This window comes from Varanus komodoensis, unplaced genomic scaffold (assembly GCF_004798865.1).
Source record: "Varanus komodoensis strain SLA01 unplaced genomic scaffold, ASM479886v1 scaffold2, whole genome shotgun sequence".
NCBI classification, from domain to species: domain Eukaryota; kingdom Metazoa; phylum Chordata; class Lepidosauria; order Squamata; family Varanidae; genus Varanus; species Varanus komodoensis.
Genome location: NW_025335568.1, coordinates 14,658,156 through 14,679,651, shown reverse-complemented (window position 1 = coordinate 14,679,651; position 21,496 = coordinate 14,658,156). Strand labels below are relative to the sequence as shown.

Sequence of the window (21,496 nt, the reverse complement as noted above, 5' to 3'; positions counted from 1 at the left end):
CTCTCTCTCTCACACACACACACACACACACACACACACAGAGAGAGGGAGGGAGGGAGGGAGGGCATGGGAGAGAGAGAGTCCTTTTCCTGCTGGCTAACCCAGACTGTCAACCCTCTTGTAACAGTGCACAGGTATACAGGCTCACTTGGAGAGGTGGCACACACTAATAGAAATAGTTCATGGTAAAAGAAAATCTCATTTGTACATAGCGAGCATGGCAAGCCTGGGGGTTTGCGCTTTGCTTGTATTGTAATTAGCAGTGTTTTTGTATTTTCTCAGCATGATTGCTGCAGAGACAACTACCTTCTCGTCTGAGCACGTCTGGCAGGTCGCCTTTGACTAAAAAGCCTGGACAGGGAAGAACAATGGCACAGCCGTGCAATCTCCTTGGCTTGATTGCAAGCTTCTTTACTAATCATGAAGGCATCAGTCATGATTACGAATCAAACCTCGGCCTTCAGCTCAGCTTAGCCATTCTAAGAAACACAGTTGATGCAGACTCATTAAAAACAGAAAAGGAAAACACACACACCAACCTTGTTTTGTTCCTCAATTAGCTGGCCTGGAAGAATTAATTAATTTTACAATAGATTTCTAGCAAGATAAATGCTACAGATGCAGCTCTGCAAAAGGCAGGGGAAAAAAACCCTTATAATCTTAAACCTGGAAAACAACAAAGTGATTTTAATAGAATACTCCAAGCAAGAACGCCGTCTACATTTGATCATATCAGTTACAAGTTGTGAATCTGTTGTTTCATTGAATTTGTTTCTGATGATTAGCTCAGAAAAATGGGAGCCCTTTACCTGCCAAGTTCTCTCACACAGACATGCAATCCTTAATGGTTAGTCCCACTGCCAAAGAAAGTGCAGAAAATCATTAGCACTGGAATTACTTCTAGTGTTCTTTTCATAATGTCAGGGACCTTCCTGAGACTCTGAGGTTCTTCACCAACCCAGATTTCCTGCAGAAACTCCTAGAAGTGAGGAATCGAATGCAAACATTGACTGCAACAATCAGAAAGTACTGTTCTATAGATCAGAGACAAGCCGAAAACTAAACCCTTTAGCTGACCAAAAGAGCTCACACTGCCACCAATAACAGCAGTTGACAATGAAATGCTTTACTTGCAGGTTCTCCCAACAGGTGTCCATCAGATCTTTTGGAAAACTCTCAGCATTCCTGACCACTGGTCATCCTGGCTGGACTCGAGAGGATATGAAATGCCCAAAATGTGAAAGGCACCACATTGAAGGAGGTACATCAGTGTTTCCACCTTCCCACAGAGAGACATACAGACACGCGCATGCACTGGCCTGACAGCCAGAAACCATAATGGGAAAACTCGCAAAACGAACTACACTGTTGGCTGGTAATATACTTCTGCTCTTAATGAACTGAATTAAAACCATTGAAAACACCATTACCCAAAGTGCTGCTTTCCAGGTGCATTAGACCATAGCTGGGGGGGTGATACTGGGGGTTATAGTTCAGCACATTTGTAGGACACTAGTTTAGAGGCAGCTCCCTAGGGACACAAGTCTTCTTGCACCTTCTCCCTATGTGTCCTCCTGCCCCTTGAGATCTGAGGCAGAGGCCCTCCTCCAGGAGCGGTCTCGAAAGAGATCAGGAGGATGGCTACCAGAGGAGGGCCTTCTCTGCGGTGGCACCCAGACTGTGGAACACCCTCCCCAGAGAGGTTCACCTGGCACCAACACTAGTTTCCTTTCGGAGTCAGGCAAAAACCATTTTTATCCTCCCAATATCATAATTGCTAATTTGTTTTAATTGGTGGTTTTATACTTAACATCAGATGCTGTGCCACTCCTACTCTTACTTCTATATTTATTCTATTTTATTAATGGTGCTGTAAACCGTCCCAAGACGTCTGCGATGGCATGGTATAGAAAACATTTAAATAAATAAATAGATAAGTAAGTCGCTGATGGTGGTGAGTACATCAGCACTCCTAAAGGAAATAGAATCACAGCCCATCGTATGCCCTATCAACAAAACCAGCAAGTGGCCTTCCCCCTGTTTCTGTCTCTGCTGGGAGAAGCCAAGTGAGAGAGGCCAACTCAGCTCTAACATCAGTGGCTTCTGCCTTTCTTCTTAGCCTGCAGCATCTGCCTCTGAATTCATTTTACAGTTTGCTGTAAACAACCAACAGAGAAGACCTCCTTTAGTCTCCATCCATCCTCCTTCTAGGGCACAGCAGGGGAGTGACTGAGATGAGAGCTAGGGGTAAACATCCTGAAGCTAGACAGAGTTGCAGAATTATCTTCTGCATTTGTCCTCCCCTAAAGTTTTGTGTTGTTTTGGTCTCAAACTAAAGTTATGAGTGAATTCCAGTAATTCCAGTAAATCTACTCTTAAATACAAATAATTGGAATAGGGACATAAGAATCAGCAAATCTCAAGTGTTCTAAATTCTGCCTCAAATCACATTCCAAATTTTCTCTACATCAAATTTCAGGCTTTGTAGTTGTTTTCATGTGCATTTTACCAAACATATTCTTCAGTGCTGCACATTTTAAATGCATTCATTTCCTTCCTATTGATTAATGTGTCTTTGTGCATATTTTTCAAGAAATATGATCTTATACTTGCATTTTTCAAATGCGCACATTTTTCAAAGGTGTTGCTGTCGTTCCACAAATCATGCTGCAAGCTTGTATGGACTTTAACCCCAAATTGCATTTGGGACTACATGCAATTCCAGAATATGCAAACACAATAAACTGTAGTTCCAAAAGAACTGAAACTAATTCTCTGCATACCTTTTGTTTGGATCTTGATTGGTATACCCAGCAGGCTGAATGTACCACTCCATGGTCAACCGAACTGGTTGGAAAGTTCTCTGGTTGGCTGAGATTGTCCAGACAGGGCACCTGTACTGGGTATACCTACACTGTCCTCAGTTTGCTAAGCCTTGTCCTCTGGTAGTTAGAAACAGAGTGAGTCAGAAGGGGCCTCCAGGCCATCTAATCTTACCCCTGGCTCCAGCCAGCTTCACCCATGATATGGCTACCATGAGCACGTCCAGCCTATCCTTAAACACTCTCAATGTTGGGGCTTCAATCACCTCTCATGGAAGCCCATTCCATACCTTAGGGGACCAAACCATCAGGAAGTACTTCCTAGCATCCACCCTAAATCTTGGTCCCCTGAGCTTTGCTCCATTGGAACATGTTGTGCCCTCCACTGCAGAGGAAAAAAGGTTGTGTCCCACATCTGCGTGGCACCCCTCACATACCTGTACATTGCTAACAGGTCCCCTCTGAGTCTCCTTCTCTCAAGGTTGACAAGAACCGGCTCCCTCAGTCTCTCTCATATTGCTAGTTACAAAGAGCAACTTGGGTGCTACTCGCTGGGTGCTTGGGTGCTACACAAGGTGGCATTCAGCGCATCATCATAGGCATCCATTTAAAAATGTTTGTCCTTGACTCTTAAAAAAACGGTTTACTATTTCAAAATGGAGAACTAGACTTCAGGATGCATTTGTAATATACGGGCCTTAAGTTATTTTGCTTTTTCAAAATATAAGGCTTTTTCAAAACTGCCCTTTTTTCAATGAAAATTTGGCCCGCAATTAGGTTTAGGTTGTGCATCAGGGTAAGGTTTGGGTAGGAAAAACGAGGTGTCCCAGCAATGTTTTGATGGTTGGAATGTGTTTACAATGTGAAGAAATGTGGAGCTGTGCAGAAAAAGCTGCTCAAGGAAGGTATTTTCAAAATTGTCCCATTTCAAATTGAACTTTACCCCTATATTAGGGTTAGGGGTGTGCACCAGGGTAGAGTTAGGGTTAGAAAAACGAGGAGTCCAGGCATGGTATTGATGGTTGGAATGTGCTCAGAATGTGAAGAAATGTGAAGCTGTGCAGAAAAAGCTAATAGTAAGACTTTTTAAAAATTGTACTGTTTGCAGTGCAACTATACTCCTATATCAGGAGTAGGGGTGTGCACCAGGGTAGGGTTAGGGTTAGGAAAACGAGGTGTCCTGGCATGGTTTTGATGGTTGGAATGTGTTCAGAATGGGCAGAAACGATGAGCCGTGCAGAAAAAGCTACACAAGGAAGGCTTTTTCAAAACTCTCCTATTTGCAATGGAACTATACCAATATATTAGGTTTAGGGGTGTGCACCAGGGTAGGGTTAGGGTTAGGAAAACAAGGTGTCCTGGCATGGTTTCGATGGTTGGAATATGTTCAGAATGGGCAGAAACGTTGAGCTGCGCAGAAAAAGCTACTCAAGAAGGCTTTTTCAAAATTGTCTTATATGCAATGGAAAGATACCATTATATTGGGGTTAGGGATGTGCCCCAGGGTAGGGTTAGGGATAGAGAAACGACCCATCCTGGCATGGTTTTTATGGTTGTAATGTGTTCAGAATAGGCAGAAACGTTGAGCTGTGCAGAAAAATCCACTCAAGCAAGGCTTTTTCAAAATTGTACTATTTGCAGGAAAACAATACTCCAATATTAGGGTTAGGGGTGTGCACCAGGGTAGGGTTAGGGTTAGGAAAACGAGGTGTCCTGGCATGGTTTTCATGGTTGGAATGTGTTCAGAATGGGCAGAAACGTTGAGCTATGCAGAAAAAGCTACGCAAAAAGGCTTTTTAAGACTCGCCCTCTTTTCTATGTTATAATGGTTCTATATTAGGGCTAGGGGTGTGCATCCGGGTAGGGTTATGATTAGAAAAGTTTGGTGTCCAGGCATTGTTCTGATGGCTGGAATGTGTTTAGTATGGGCAGAAATGTAGAGCTGTGCAGAAAAAGCTACTCAAGGAAGGCTTATTTCCAAATCTCACCTTTCAATTTTATATAATCCCTCTATTAGGGTTGGGGAAGTGCAGCAGGTTAGGGTTGGGGGAGTGGGTGCGAACACAGAGCCCTCTCTGTCCGCAGGCAAGCCAAGTCACCCCAGTATCGCCCCAGCAGTCTAGCGTAGGGTAACAGTGCACATAGGGGCAATGCACATGCTCAGAGAGTAGTGGTGCCAGACGATGACATCACAAGCCGCGACTCTTTCACTGCCACTCATCCGAGCTTTTGCATGGCCAGTCAGTGTTCTGCCCAGGATATTTAAATATTTGCTTGGACTGGTTGTGAGGTGTTTTTTCTAAACGAAAACCTCAGTTTTCAGGTTTTATTGTAGTGCTGCCTCTTTGCGACAAATAAGTGGGTTTGGGGTTGCAGTTTGGGCACTTGTTCTCTAAAAGGTCCGCCGTCACTGGCTTAGTATTTTAAGTATTTGGTCTTCTGTTTTGATGCATGCAGGTTGTCCGGGCTACTTCCTGCCCATTTGTTTCACCTTTTTCACAGTGTTAGGGATAAAAAAGTGCCATTCTGTTGCAAGAAGCTTTGAAAACAAGCCTGAATGAATTGGAACCTGAGAGTTCAGTCACTCCTGGTGTTGATCAAGGCAGCTCAGGTCCACTATCTGACACTGGATAAATATTTTACTGCAACCTCGCAAAAAGAAATCATACCTGATTTTTATAGGGTATTCTTTCCTTTGTATTCATGGCCTAATCAATATTGCGAGTTGGAATGTCAAAGTATTTTGGTACTGCACTATATCAGGGAAACATGCAGAGAAAAACCCTTACTTTCTAGCAAAATGCTGACGATGTGATAGACTGTCCGTGTGCATGGAAAGTGAGCAAATATACTGCAAGGACTATTAGGGGAGCTGTATTTCTCTGAGCTTGAGAGATGAGCGATCAGCCTGCCAATCAAGTGGGCCACTCAGCAGCTTAAACATCTGAAAATCCTTGATGGGTTTGCCTAGCATTTCTCTTGAATATGCAAACACCTTCATTCTTCCTCACCTCCTTCTCATCTTCACTGTTCAGTCCCCTCCACCTTGCCCATGAAATGGAGGAATTCCTTAGGAGAAGGAGAATAATAGGTATCTTATGATGGGTATAGGTGGTCAGTAGGTAATAGGTGGTCAATTTTAAAGCATAATTATGATTACATTTGCCAGTAGCTATAAGGAAGGTCAGAAATGCAGGCAACTGTGTTGATGCCCATCAACAAACCAAATATAGCAGTTGACATCTGTACCATGAACAGGCATTTTATAAGGCTATGAAGATGGAATTGCTGTTCAAGATCAGGCCACTCCAAACTTCTTTGCATTATGCAACAGAAGTAGCTTCCAACAATATAATTATCTCTGGCAAACGTTCTATCCCACACTATGGTGAGGATTGCAGATAAGTTCAGATGGAACAGAGAGATTTCTGAGAAGCGGTGGAGGAGAATAAAAGCCTGCTAATTAAGAAGAAATGGCAAGCACTGGTAGTGTAGCCAATTTTAAGGTGCAAGCATTCAGGACCACAGTCCCACGGCCATGTCTCCAAGGAGTGGCCAGAATGCAGGATACTGTGTTAATCTGCATTCTCCAACCAGTTCTACCAGTCTGGATTTCCACCAAGAGTAACTCTCTTGTAAAACTAACAGGACTTAATTGCCCATTCAAGGCCAAGTTGCCCCAAAATACATTACAAGGGATAATAGATTGTTGCTGGAAATTTCATCTTCTCCCAGCTATTGTGAAGATAGTGCCTAAGCTGGAAGGCAACAGGAGATCTTGAGGGGCGGTGGAATCAGAATCCCTGCTAATAATGTGTGGGTGTCACATCCATGCAAGTCCTGGCTCCATTACACCTTGGGCATGATTAATGTTTCTGGAGGCGGCTGCACATCCAAGGAACTCACTGAGTCTGGTATGTAGTATGGAGATGTCATTTTATTTGGCCTTACAGACGAGCATTACAGCCCAGTGGCTACCGCGCCTTTCCCTATTATCTGCCCCAAACTCAGGTCCCTGCCTCCAGGCCTGCCCAGCTTACCTGGAGTAGAGAACAATGCTCTCTAGAGATGGCCCTTCTTCCCCACCCCTGGGGTTCACTGTGCTTCCAAGGGCAGGTTGTGGCAGCTCTCTTGAGCAAGTAAGCAGCCACCCCTTTGGAGGTATAAGACAGTACATGACAACAAATGAATACAGGAACACTCTTGCAGTGATTGTGGAACAGTTGAAAGAGGGGACATGCTTTTTAACATCAGCCCTAGCTTGTTGAACCATGTTGCAATAAGCAGAGAGGTCCTGTGAAACCACAGGAGCAAACTTATGAGTTCCACTTTTGCTTCAACTGCTCTTTGTTTTAATGGACACAGGATCAAGCCACATGAATGAAATCAAGCACCTTCGGAAAGAAAAAATGGCATCACAAAGACTTTCCCGTGTGCTTTGGCCCTTCTTCAGAGAGCCTGAGGTGTCCTGAATCAGAACATTAGATCTGTCCTCCCTTCACAATAGCCCTATTAATGTCATCCAACTGGGCTCCAAGAGCTCAATACTGTTTCTCATGGCATGGGATGGCGCAAAATGCCTTAATCCAGCAAGTGATGTTTAAAAGGTTGGTTTCAGTAAGAACCTTTCTATCTTTTTCATATTCTGGTACAATACAGAAGCAAAGAGTCTCTCAGTACGACTCTGGTCAAGGCCTGGAAGTTGCTGGTTAAAAAGATAAAAACCAGAAGTCTGAACACCTATTTAAAAGGTGTACACAAGAGAGATACCATTAACCATGTCATACCATTCTTAGACAACTTCAGAGTAAATTCTGAAATGCTACTTGTAATTATAAAAACTGCAAAGGATGGACCTGATCCTACCAGTAAAATGACTTGGTATATAGTTAAACTACTCCTTAGGAATAAAACATTGGGAATATTTTTGTAATGTTGGATGTAGTGAGCAATAGTAACTGCTGTGTTATTCTAAGAATGCAGAACGATATTCCACTTCAAAGCTTGGCCCCCAAAACTTCCTGCTGCTCATCCACAGTGCTAAAATAGCTGTATTCTGCCTCCGCTAAAAGGGTCCTTCCAACTCTTCCATTCCTTTGCCACACAAATGGTAGTGCTAACAGAAGCACAGCAATAGATTCATATTTCCTAGACAATGAGCCAAGAATAAAGCAATTTCCATCACCACTCAATACTTGGCTAGCCAATGCTCTACTGAAATGGAAGATGCATTTCCATTTCAATATAGTGCGAATCAATGAACTGGTTCACCACGCTTCAGAACATGCACCATTCCTCCCAAAGCATCTGCAGTACATTTTTCATGGACCTGTAGTGCCGTTTTGCACTACAGGCAGCTGCTCCTGTTCTCTTGCCTGGAAGTGAGAGAAAAGGAGGGGGAATCTTAGTTAAGCACTGTGCACATGCGAGATGCGCGCTCGACAGAAGAGAACAGAAGATTTCAAAAGCTTTTATCTGACACCCTGCTGGAAGGGATTTAAAAAAAAAAATAAATATTGAAAAAGTGACTATCTTTGAACTTCCTTAGTCAACAGACCCTACAAGTCTCCTACAGTTCTGAAATAAAGATGCGTCAAGAAACCAGCGTAACACTTGACAAAATGTTATAATGCTGCAATTGCTTTTGTTATGTGAGGTCTCTTTAGAAAGCAGAACACTATGGAAGACTGACACCATGCATTAATAGAGCTTTTTTCCATATAAGCAAGTACAGCTGCCCTGCTTTAGTTCTTTACTCCCTTACCTGCAGTAACTCCAGGAAGACTGCCAAGTCTGAGTCGAAACATCACATTCAGTATAGCTTAGACACACAACATCCATGCTTTATATCCTGTTTCTTCTTAAACACACACACACACAAAGGGGGGAGGGATGGGCTTCCTCATGATGAATGAGCCATAGCTCTTATTTTCATTTGCATTCAAGATCTGCACTCATCTATCTACATTTGTTTGAATGACTGCCTGGCAACAGTGACACACGTGCTGGTAACTTCCCGATTAGATTTCTGCAACGCGCGCTACGTGGGGCTACCCTTGAAGATGGTCTGGATACTTCAATTGGTGCAGAATAGAGCTGCCAGGCTGCTGACGGGGACTGGGCGTTGTTCTCATATAACCCGTTTTCCGTCAGCTCCACTGGCCCCCGATTGAAGTCCGGGCCCAATTCAAGGTGTTGGTTATGACCTATAAAGCCCTAAATGGCTTGGGACCTGTATATCTAAAGGAACGCTTGCGTCCATATATGCCCGCCCGCCCCTTGAGATCAGCAACAGATGCCCTTCTCCGGGAACCCTCCGTGAATGATATTAGGAGGGTGAGTACCCAGAGGAGGGCTTTCTCTGCGGTGGCGCCCCATCTATGGAATGCGCTCCCCCGAGAGGTCCGCCTGGTGCCGTCGTTATTTGTTTTTCGGTGCCAGGCTAAGACCTTTTTATTTAAAACTTATTTTAATTGCTAAATTATTGTAGTTATTAGGATTTTAAATTAGCCGAGAATGCACCGGGGGTTTTAAATGTTTTTTTTTTCTTTTAAATTGTTATATTGTTATTGTTTATGGTTTTTTTTTGTATTTTTTGTGATCCGCCTCGAGGCTTTGTTGTGATGGGGGCGGCATAGAAATGTTTTAAATAAATAAATAAATAAGTGCGCCGCTGGCAAGAGCGTGCTGAGCTGTTCTGCCCCAGCTTACCAGAGTTTAATGGAGGAGCAGTTGCATCTGATGATCAGCCTCCTCCCATCTCAGGCTTGGAGAGTCATGCAGAACAGTTTGTCTCTGAAATAGTCTCCCTGGGTGGCAAGGTGTGACCTTGGATACAACTGCCATGAGAACACTTGTTCCCTCTCCTCACTATACCCCTTTTCTCATCCAAGTACACAACAGGATGAGGTTTATAGGGTTCTCAGGCATCTCCTTAGGGCTAAGGATGTTATCCTTATTGGCTTCAATAAGATATGTACCGAAACTTCAAGCTTCTTTGAGCTTGACAGATTTCCTGCCTCCTAATCTAAGAGCCAGGGTATCAGGATTCAGAGTTCCAACTTTAAGATGGACAATAATTTGCACCATTTTAAAACTAGCACAAATCAGTCAATTCTGCACAATTCATGCCAATGCACGTGGTTTTCAGGGGTGCTTATTTGCCTAGATTTCATTAGCAGTTTTAAGCCATGCACAAATCCTGAACTGTTTTACAAATGGAAGAATGCAAGCTGACTGGATTAGAACCACAACAAATCAATATCAGCACAGGGCTAAAAAATGAGGGGGTAGGTTATAAAAATTCATCAGATTCACCCTGCCATTGTATTCTTCACTCATCACTTGTTTAAAGACTAAATCTGATCTAAAACTGGATCTCCTCTCCAGTAGCAGGCCAGGAGAGGAGTCCAGAATTCATATCACCAGCCACACTCAAAACTGGAGAAACAGGAACGGATGCTGATGGCCTTTGCTAGCTTTAATGTCCCCAGCAGCCAAGAGGTACTTATTTAAAATATGCATACGCCATGCTTCCTCACCAAATCTCAGAACAGTATGTAAAATTTGTTAAAGGTATTGCAATCAGCAAATGTCTAAGTAGCTGGAATGGGTGAACAAGTGTGTCCAATTTTGCTGGGACTCTTTGGGCACTCTCCCACCACGCGTCTCATGGTTGTTTCCTATTCTGTGTTGTGGTCATTCGTCATTTTGCATGGATGAGAAGTAAGCACAAAGATTTGTGCAAACCTTCCCAAATTTGCAGAAACTTCCTCCACAGATTCAAGTGGGGATGACCAAGTCTCCGGAGGAATTCTGCAAGGAACCAAACTGTGAATCAAGGATGAGGTGGATAAGAGTGTGACTTTGACCATTTGCAAATATTATCATTGGACATGTGCTCATCTTCAGAGCTTTGAATGGGACATGTGCACATGTTCTGCAGACAAAAACTTTTTTTTTTCATATATCCCTCCTGGATAAACAGCTTATAACAGATAGAGATGCATGATCCAGTGTCATGGACTCAGGTTCCAAAATTCAACTGTCCTTTGAAATGCAGTTGTTTTTATTGGAACTCCACAGTTAACAGAAGAGTTTAACTCTAAATAGCCTTCTATCAAAGCTGGAAGAGGCCTCTGCTCATGTAAAAGGTGTCATCCCTCCCTTTCTGCAAAGTTGCTGGTGGCATCCTCTGGGAAACTCTTGCCATTGAAAAGCTAGATAGTGAGTGTGGTAGAGACCCTCCAGTTGAGCAGTTCATCTCTCTCGGTGCCTCCTTACTGGTCCAAGGACCGTATCCCAGATCTACTTTCTGCCTGAAAATCCACCCATTTCTTCCAAAACATTTTGACTCTCACATTAAGTGTGAGAAAAATTACCAGGTAACCTTGAAGAAGTATGAAAGCATTCAACACCCTCCCCAGTGCCTGCCACTCCTCCGCCTCTGTTCCAAATCTGATGGTGAACATCCACTACAAAGCCTGCAATGAGAGAGAGACTGGCCCACTCGCCACATCCTGTTCCACCGTGGGAGGAGAAAATCCCAAAGATCAGCCTCCTTCCATTTCCCATACCTATACAAGTTATGGATCAACCAGGAGTTGCTGACCTATAAATCGCAGTGAGTGGCCAGGCTGATATAGGAGAAGGCACTGCCTCCTTTTAAAAGGTTGTTTAAGATCTGTCCCTGATAAGAAGATCAAATTGGTTTCCCTGTCAAATCTGGCCTAAGACACAGAGACTGAAATGGCAAACCTCTGCTCCATTCCAGGGGAAAGGACTTCAGACGTGAATAATGAAAACACAGAAGGTATATATGGCACTGTGAGCACTACAGCAAAATTAGATTGCTTTTCTGTAGAAGCCACTGCCAGTTTTATTGCAAACAGTGCATACATTACAGGCTGAAAAGCTGTCCTGTAGACAGACTTCCCTACCAGTGAAATATTAACCTGCTAAGTTTTCGCCTGTTGCAATTTTGAAACCTGCTGAGCATTTGGCATATTCCTTGTCCCTGGCTTCTGGAAATGTGGTCTGCCTCAATTATTACCCTACACTTCATTGCTCGGCCCTGCTCTTTGTTCTGCTATGACTTTCCAAAGAACACACCAGCAGGAAGCAGTGGTGACGCATGTTCTACTTACTGACCAACTCATCACGTAGAACTTTTTTTCTGAATGTTATTTCTAACATTCTCATCATCCACCTTGTTTTGTTTTGTTTTGGTTTTGTTTTGTTTTGTAGAGGAAAATGGAACCTTTCTCTCACATAGGGTTTCCAAAGTCCCTGTCCTCCACTGGAAAGGCTATCATAGAACAGTCCTCTTTTAGAAGGAGCCCTCTATTTGAAGGGGCTGTTTTGAGCAACAAGAAGCCAAGAGATCAGGGACCCTGATGCTACCCATCAGCAGTTGGTACCCAGAAAGCCAATTGTATAAGCAAACCAGTCACTGCTTAAAAATTCTTACCCACTGTGTTTCTCTTTCCATAGCATTATTTGTTTTCTAAAGTTACATCTAGCCATATAGCATATGCAGATGTTATGCAAACCGGTCTGTTTTTTCCCCCTTTGGGACGACATGTTTCCCCATTTTTTGGCAATACCCTAATCCAGGCCTGCAAAATGTATGATTTCCCAAGCTGAATCCATCCCACAAGCCTTACGTGACCATCCGCCTATTTTGCAATTACAGGCGGCATCAAAAATGGGAGATTTGTTGAGCCCTTGGTAGATTACTGAGCTGGAGGGCTTTGTTTGGCTCAAAGGGCCACAAATACCACAAGGCTAATTTGCATTTGCCTGCGGCCTCCCTTATCAAAGCATGGAACAAGGTTTTCATCTGCTAGGAATAAGTCTCTCTTCCTGCTACAGCATAGTCTTCACCATTAACCTGTATGGCCTTCTTTTTATTTTGTTTCTTGTCCTTGTTTATGGCCTACCCCACATAGCCTGTCTCTTACGGATGGTCAAATAAACCATGTCCAAGGTCACCAGGATGTCATACCACCCACCTCATGCCCAGTTCCAATTTGCCTTTGTGATTGTTGCTTGCTCTACACAAACACAAAACTTCTACAAACCAAGCTGCAAACAAGGAATTTGTACAAAGCTCCTGAAATTTGCAAACATTTACTTCATAGACTAAAGTGGGGCTTTTTCAGTTTGCTGAGGAACTTTGGGCACTTTAGGAAATCTGTTCAAATCTACATGGAAATTCAGAAAGAAACAAAGGCAGGCGACGGTTTAACATTTTGTAAATGTTTGGGGAGATATGCAATTGCACTCAGGGCTCCAAAGGGGGCACGTGTGTAGGTCCTGCGAGCCAAAACAGATGCTTTCATATATCCCTAATGTCATATGTTAGCCTTTGAATGGAGCTCTTTCCAGCAAAATGAAGAGTACTCAAACCCCTGGAGGCATTTCTCTGCACACCCTGCTAAGTCATATGTACATTCAGCATGACGGTCTGAGCAGTGCTCTGTAGCCACGTTCCATTCTTCCAGAGCCTAATTTAGATCTTTATTTAGAATATGTAAAATGCAATAACAGAGCAATGTTTGGGAATGGAACTTAAGGGAATTCCCACATCCCCTACACAAATTAGCCCTACACATTTCGTAATGCCAGCATGCTTGGCTGATTCTATCAAATGGTGTGCACATGCTTCAGGCCAATCCAAGCCAATGGTACCAGAAATGTTGATCCAAGTGGGCTATGGCTATAACCTGCCTGAATGCATGTTCCATGAAGGCAGCAAACCTTTGAACTTAGCCATGTTCAATGTGTTCAACAACTGTAGATCTGACTTTTGACAGCTATGGTAGGAAATACACATTTTGCTCGAGGTGTTTGTTTCCTACAGGGTCTTATTTAAGCAGTAATACTGCCAGCTAAGTTGACCTTAAAATTGGAAGTACACAAAATGTTTCTGTCCCAGACTGCTGTTTTGCAGTGTTTTTATGCTAATAACATCTGAAATTTAGCGCTCCCTCTGCTGAATTCAAAGCAAAGCAGCTGTGATAGTTTGCATTTTAACCAGGACCCTCCACTCCCTTGTAGAAAGGAAGAGGTTGCCAAATTGACTGCCTGGAAAGAAAAGATTTTATGTACTGTGTAGATAAGTTAAGGCTTAACCAACTCAGTCCTATATAAGTAATGAAATTTTTACCTTGTAGCAGGTCAGTCAACTTGTGGCTGTCCAGAAATTCTGGCCAACAGCTCCCATCAGACTTTACCACTGGCTATTCTGGCAAGGGCTGATGAAAGCAGAAGTCCAAACATCTGGAGGAACCCTACAGATGTGTCAAGAATAGGCCAGATATTCACACTTTGACACCTGCCCCACCTGATTCTAGTTTGTTGACTCTGTAGTGTTGCTGACCTGCCGTTGTGCAAGTCAAGCCAGTTTACAGATAGGCCATGGTTTGCCCATGGTTCTTGTTTCTTTTTGCAGCACTAAGAAAATTTTAGCAAATAGAGCTATTTGTACTATTTGAAAGACAAACTTACCCAGCTCTAGAGAAACTGCTATGTAGCTACTATCTTCCAGTTTGCACATGATGCACAAATTGCATTCATCACAAAACTTGTTCAAATCATATTGTTTGCACAAAGTTCCATAGTATTTTTAAATAACACGTGCAACCAGCAGGCCATCTCAGACTTAGAAGTTCATGGACTTAGCCTGCTTCCAATCAGCAGATCAGAATCAGGTGGGAAAGCCAACAAGCTTCAACTAGCCAGACGTCTCAGACCACACTAGTAAAACTTTCCAAATATTGTGCCAAGTAAACAAACAATACCTTTCTAGATAAATGACAAGCCATTCCATACCTTACTCTCTACATTGTATAAATGTCACATTATTTCTGTGTCTGACAGCCGAATGATGTCATCAACTGCTTAGGGATGGATGAACTGAAACCTTGCTTCAGTTTGATTTTGATGAAACTTTACTAAAAAGGAAGGTTTTTCATGTTTAGGATGGAAAGAATTTGAGAACTCAACAATCTAAATGTGAGAGAAACTGCAATGGACAGATTCATATGTTCATTCATCTGTCTGCGAAGTTTACCAGATTCCTTAGTGGGCTTTCTTTGAGATCCCCACTTCAACTAGTGAAGCAGGGTGAGAACTGACTAGAAATATATGAGGAATTTTATTTATTTATTTAGAGGAATGGGGGGTGGGGGGTTAAAAATCGTGATTTTTTTCAGTTTCTGCTTTCTGGACCAAACAGAGACTTGGGCACACACTGCAGCTGAAGTCTATGCATGTCCAAGCTTGCAATGTGATTCATGGACAAAATAAAGCATTCATCAGCATGTGTGCATTTGAAAACTGTGAACGAAACGATGCAGATTTTTGGAAAAGGTGCACAAATACCCTTTAATCAATGGACAAAGAAGGCCCCCATGCAAACATGTGCATTCATGATGTGTGCATTTGAAAAAAAAATATTCACACATGGAGAGAGGGGGAGAGACGGAGGGAAGCCAGCTTGCTCACAATTGGATATGGTCTCAATTCCACATTATCTTCAAGCCGGAATCTGGAGAATTTGACTGACCTTGAGTTTTGCTGATTTGCAAATCCATAGTGCTGAGCAAGCCAAGGGCTCCCTCTGTTATGGTTCTTCCATTGTGGAATGCTTTCTACTAGGAAGGCTTTCCTGGCACTGACTTCCTTTTTAGTGCCACTAGAGGATTGTTCTTTTTTTTCCCTGGCCCTTAAAAATCATCTTTTCATCTATTTTGATGCTGGCATTTATTATGACTGTGTTCAGAATTGCTGCTTTATGCTTTTATCATGTTCATGTTTTATCATTTTAAGTAGCTCTGAAAATCTCCAACTGAAAAATAGGATATAAAATGTTTCTAATAAAAGAACAAATGCATAAAGAAATTCTGTACAAGGCCACCATTCAATATGTAGGGTCTATCAAATGCAGTTTCACTCCGATTGCCCTCAAATGTTTTTTGATGCTGTTTTTTTATTTTTTCAGGGATATAACTCGAAACTGGATTATTGTTCTCTGATTGACCATCCAGGACTGGCTCCAAGGGTAAGATGACCCTCTGGAAAATACGGTCTGAAGCCCCTCCTACAAGAGTGGAGCCTTCTTAAGTTTGTGTGGGTCCCAGAGCTACTTGCTACTTGAAATGCACTGTTTGCACCTGTGACAGCCTCTTGCCCGTTTGGCTGGGTCGGCTTAACTTCTAAAGCATTGCTGCAAACAAAGATGGCGGCCGTCTAGGACTGCAACTGCTTGTGAAGGCTGTCTGCTGGCAACAAGCCCTCATTTGGAGACAAACGTGCAAGGGGACCCATTATCTTCTCTGCTAGATCTGCAACCCAGAGCTTAGTTCAGCATGAGACTCTGTCTCTCTAGTTTGTCACAGCTCAGCAACACCAACTTCAAACCTCTTCAAAAACATATTAGGTGGAAGTGACTGGAAGAAAGCTCAAATCAATGTATATAGGAAAGCGTACACTGATCACTTTTTGGCTTCCCTGGATTAACCAATTAATGACACATTTCCTCTCCTGCCTGGCATGCACAACATTCAGTTTCCAATAGAGCAGAGTAACATTGACATCTTGTGGAATAAGTAAATTACTGCAGGATGGCCAGAAACAGAAGAAACCAAACAATAAAAATTTTGAAAAGGATGTCACTCCAGATTAAAAATCCCTCGCAGCATCATGTGTGAAAATACTTTTCACCTATTTACAAACTGGATTTAATCTGAATTAGGACTCATAAAAAGGAAAGGAAAGGAAAGGAAAGGAAAGGAAAGGAAAGGAAAGGAAAGGAAAATAAGCAGATGCAAAATGCCAAACATCAGCCACATAATATAAGCAAGAAGCAAAAGGCTTAAATAACAAGATTCAATAATGGGTGGGGGGTGTTGAATGGTACCCATGTTCCTTTCCTTTAAAGGGGCAATAATTTCATCATCCCAGGAATCAAATTAAAATTCACACCCTACAATGAGCTCAGTTCCAAAGGGTAAGAGTCAGAGGAAGGTGCACTGCATGCACAAAATATACGGGCAATGTATTACCATTATGCTTGTGTATTCTCTAATGCCCAGAAGTATCATACAGGCTTTGAGTTACAGCCTCATACTAAAGGCCTGATGCTCCTCAAGGAATACTTCTATCAGTCAGCTGCTTAAAAAAAAGAACACCTGTTACCTAGATACTGTTTCATTTCCCCCCCACCCCCCTGCCATTGCTTCCCTTGCTCTTTCGTGTAAGAGCCTGTGAAAGCCTGCTAGCTTATCAGTCTTTCTAGATCCAGATATTCCCTTGCCGCTGAAGGAAAAGAGAAGTCATCGCTTACTGCCAGTGACAAGGAGAAAACAACAAGGATCTTAAAGGGCTCCCTTTCTTTTGTGTCTGAAGGGCATCTTACCACAAAGCCTCTTTTACACAAAACGTCTTTTTGGAGATACCAAGAATTGGATAACTATATTTCTGCAAAGAAGTTTAAAAAAATGCAATGCTGCCCTCTTCAGGAAACGCATCAGACTCTGCAGAAGGCTAACTAAACAGTCCTGTTTTATTTCTTCTAGTTTCCTTATCGTTTCCAGCACTGCTTTGTATCTAAAATGTACCCCTTGCATAAAGTAAATATTTTAGTGCAATAAGAAGTTTGCGATATGTGTGTGAAGTTGCAGAATTTGAACATTTACTGAATTCTAACACATACTTTGATGGATAACAGAAGAGAAAGATGATATTTAGTTTTACAAATTATGCTTGAAGACCTAAGGAGGTATAGCTTATGGTATAAACTGATGGACTTTCAGCTATAAGAATTTACCAAAACTCATGAAGTGCTGCACAATAGGGCAAAATGTACTAGATTAAAAAGAAAGGAAATCTAATATGGCAGGAACTGAAATTGAACGGTTTGCCCATCAAAGCCTAAAGTTTGAGTGCTTAGCTCTTAAAATTCTGGGTTTAAATTCCTGCATGTTCAACCAGGCTTGTGTGTTTGTGCTGCTGAAATTAAGTTATCCTCACTCTCTCACTCGTTTGCTCGCTCGCTCGCTCGCTCTCTCTCTCTTCCTCCTCTTAAGAGTTGTATGTCAATCAGATACAACATGGTCCCATCCATCCTAGGAATAGTAGTATCTATGTAACTTGCTCTGTGAAGATGGGTGGGAATTTTGTTGCAGTTCAATTTGAATATGAATGTGCCCAAACTCCCTGATTTATTCATATTGGTGCCTGAAATAACTTGAGATGTTAAAAAACTGAAGGTGTGAGAATGTGGAACCAGCCAATTCATCTCTCCTTAGATTTGGAGGATCTGCCAGCAATAGAACAGCTTTAGTCCCTCCTAATCAGTGAAGGATGGACAGGAACTATCCAAATGATTCCTTTATTACAGTAGGTAGGTCCTGCTGTACCTACTATCACATAGGTAGGTCCTGGTCCTTATTACTCGTTTCCATGTGCCTTTCTTGTAATGTAATGGAGGAGATCCAAGAAATGGGCCAACTCCAAGCTTCCACTTAGACTACTGTACACTGTTCTGGGTCCAAATCTCAATAAAGATATAGTACAGCTGGAAAAGTAGCAGCAAGAAAGAGAGAGGGAGGGAGGGAGGGAGGGGAGGGACTCAAATAATCAAAGGCCTACAACATCTTTGCTACGAGGAAAGGTTACAGGATTTGGGGTTTTTGAGGGGGGAGATGATTAAGGAGGAAACCATTATTTATAAAATTTACATGGTGTGGAAAAAGTGCTTTGAGCTTTTTTCTTATTCTCTTCTAATAACAGAATTGGGGATCATCCAAAAAAGCTGACATGAGGCGCAGAAGTGCTTTTTCACATAACACAGAACTTATGGGGGGGTGGAATCCATGCGGAATAAGGCTCTCTGTGGCGAGTAGTAATGCTGGCTAAATGCAGTTTTCAGGTTCAGCAGAAGCCTAGTTTAGAAACAGCCACTGGGCAACAACAAGAACACCGAGTTAATATTTCCATGGGATCCTCAGGGGCATCTGGCTGACCACTGTGGGAAACAGGATTCTGGGCTAAAAAGGTAGACCTTTCAGTCTGGACCAGCTGGGGGTTTCTTATGTAAAACAAGAAAGGTGGCTCTATTGACTAGATGGATCCATTACTGGATTCCAGGGCTTTAAAAATGTGCAACCTTCTCAACTCTGCTAGGCACTTCTGTTTTGTGGCTCATGTACATGTTACTCAAAGAAAGCAAAAAGGGGGAAGCATCTGGCAGTGTGTGGTATGATCCTGAGCTCCTGTGCTAATTCAGGTGTAGTCTACCTGAATTAGAAAGGCAGCCTGTAGATACAGAGCTGAGAACTAGAACAGAATCAGCATCCTAACAGCTATGAGTGGGCACTTTGTAGCTCTGAAATGCTTTAGGTTACAACTCCCATCAGCCCCAGCCAGCATGCTAAATCGAAAGGAATGATAGGAATAATGATAGGGCAATGGAATGATAGAGACCAAAACATCCAGGAGCCCACAAGTTTTCCCTTTAACATAAGCAGTGGCGATACCAAACTGGCAGCATTATAACTGCAAGTGCAGAGAGCTCAGGACACACCTCATACATACAAATGGAATCCAGAATCTGTCCTAGATTTTCACTCTCTTTTCAGTCTTGTAATAATTATGATCTGGCTTAAGAAATTCATTAGATTGTTGTGATGCTTATGATAATCCCTACTGTTTCTTATGATGTCTGTTTGCACCTGAAGATCCTGGCTGAGAACCATTACTAGATTGAAGTTGCTGCTCTGACCTATGCAGCACAAACAAGAGAGGGGCATTTTTTTCCTAGGCATAACTTTCTGATCCACAAGGAGAATTAGCTTCTTTTTTCTTCAAGGCCAGTGTCACAGAGAGTACTCTGTACAAGACAAAGTGTATATTCACCACCAATCCTGCACCATCTATTCCAGCAAACACATTGCCACTGAGCTTCTAGGGTCCCTCCACTGGACATTGTTATGGCACTATGATATATGTTCATTTTCTAGATTGTCTGAAGTGTACTCCAGTGGGCAATGCCTGTCCACAGCTAGACAAGATCATATAACTGGAAATGCCCCAGACTGATGCCAAGGAATTTTTGCATGAGAACAGGAGCACTACCATGATCTGACATATCCCTTCCTCCTTAATATTTCCATTCTGCATTGTGGACAGAAGTACTTGCCTTAGCTCTCTTCAGGTTTTCCAGGAGAACCTACCTAAAGCAGTTTCCCTTACTAAAACAGATAAATTCAGCTGGGCAGGATGGCTAGAACTTTCAGGACCCTAAACAGTTCTACACTGCCATGAATTCATATGGTGGGGGGGGTGCGTTCTTGTCTCAGTAACATGCTAAGGTCTTTAGAGGCCTTCCGAAGGGTTGCAGCTCTGGGTATGTTGTTCAAACCAGACAAGATGGAGGAACTGTTGGTGGGCAGTCCATCCATCCAACTGGGAAATTTTCAACCTATCCTGGACCTCTGAGTTTTCTTCCAAGATCAGAGAACATGAAGATACTGAGACAAATAGAGAGCTTTGTGCCTGGAACTGCCAGGGTTTTGCGACAGTTTGAATTCTGAGCTAACTCTTTTTTTAATAAACAGATATCATGCTTTCCAAGTTGTAAAATATGTCATTTATTTCAGTTCTGAAAATATCCTTTGTTATACTTAGATCTTGGCATTCCTTGCTTTAGCAGTGTGCAGTATTTAAGAAGCTGTCCTCACACTTCTGCTCACAATAAGCAATAATAAAGGAAACGTCCCACCATGCTGAGTGAGGTTTTGCAAACTCACCATGCTGTTCATTTTAGACGATGAAGAACCCGTTCTTTGTTTCCGCAAGCTGTTCATTTCTTCTGCATTTCCATCCTTTGGTTTTAAGATCATCCGGCTACTTCCAGCAGTACCTTCTGATGAGGATCTCAAACGTTTTTCTACAAATCTCCCTTCTCGACATGGGCTAAAACTGCTGGCAAGAGTTACTGTGAAGAAACAAAGTCATACAATTACCAGAATTAGAACAAGAATCATATGAATACTTGTAGAAATCTGTTCACAAACATCTGATCTCAATTAATTGGAAGAAGGTGGGTGAAGCACAGTAAATCTTTATTTGGACCCCTGGCACTGCCTTCAGGCAAGACAATAAGGATATCTGAATCCAAGTTACTGGAAAATGCTCAGGGGAATATGGGGAAGCTGCTAATACATGTTGAAGGATTGTGTGAATATACGATCTATATAAAATGCTGTCTGGAAACACACCAGGAAGCATGGGAATAAATTGCAAAAACTTCTTTCTCCCTGGTGTGTTTACATTTTGTAAAATTCTGATAAATAATAGGGATTCTCTTCTTACAAATTCAGTGGCTAAGCATCTTGATTTTACTAGAGAAGTTAGGAGGGGTTTGCATGGAAGTATGAACTAGTGTTTCCATAAACTCATGATCTCTCTATCATCTCTACCACCTTTTTAGGCTAAACAATCCCAGCTATTCTAACCCTTCTTCATAGGAGAATTGCTGCAGCACCTTGATTTTAGCTGCCCTTTCCCACATCTTTTCCAACTGTACAATGCACTTTTTAAGTGCAGTGGTCAAAACTGTACACAATATTCTACGTGAAGTCACAGCAAAGATATGGCCAGGATAC

General features: G+C 42.4%; 1 protein-coding gene across 3 annotated transcripts in view; it reads right to left on the bottom strand.

Moving 5' to 3' along the window:
* Positions 1-21,496, bottom strand: part of CCSER1 (coiled-coil serine rich protein 1) — a 494,606-nt gene that overhangs the window by 321,123 nt on the left and 151,987 nt on the right. For all 3 annotated transcript variants that reach the window (XM_044428521.1, XM_044428522.1, XM_044428523.1), the window contains exon 3: positions 20,639-20,826. In XM_044428521.1, the coding sequence (XP_044284456.1) occupies positions 20,639-20,826 (188 nt within the window). The remainder of the gene's footprint in view (positions 1-20,638; positions 20,827-21,496) is intronic.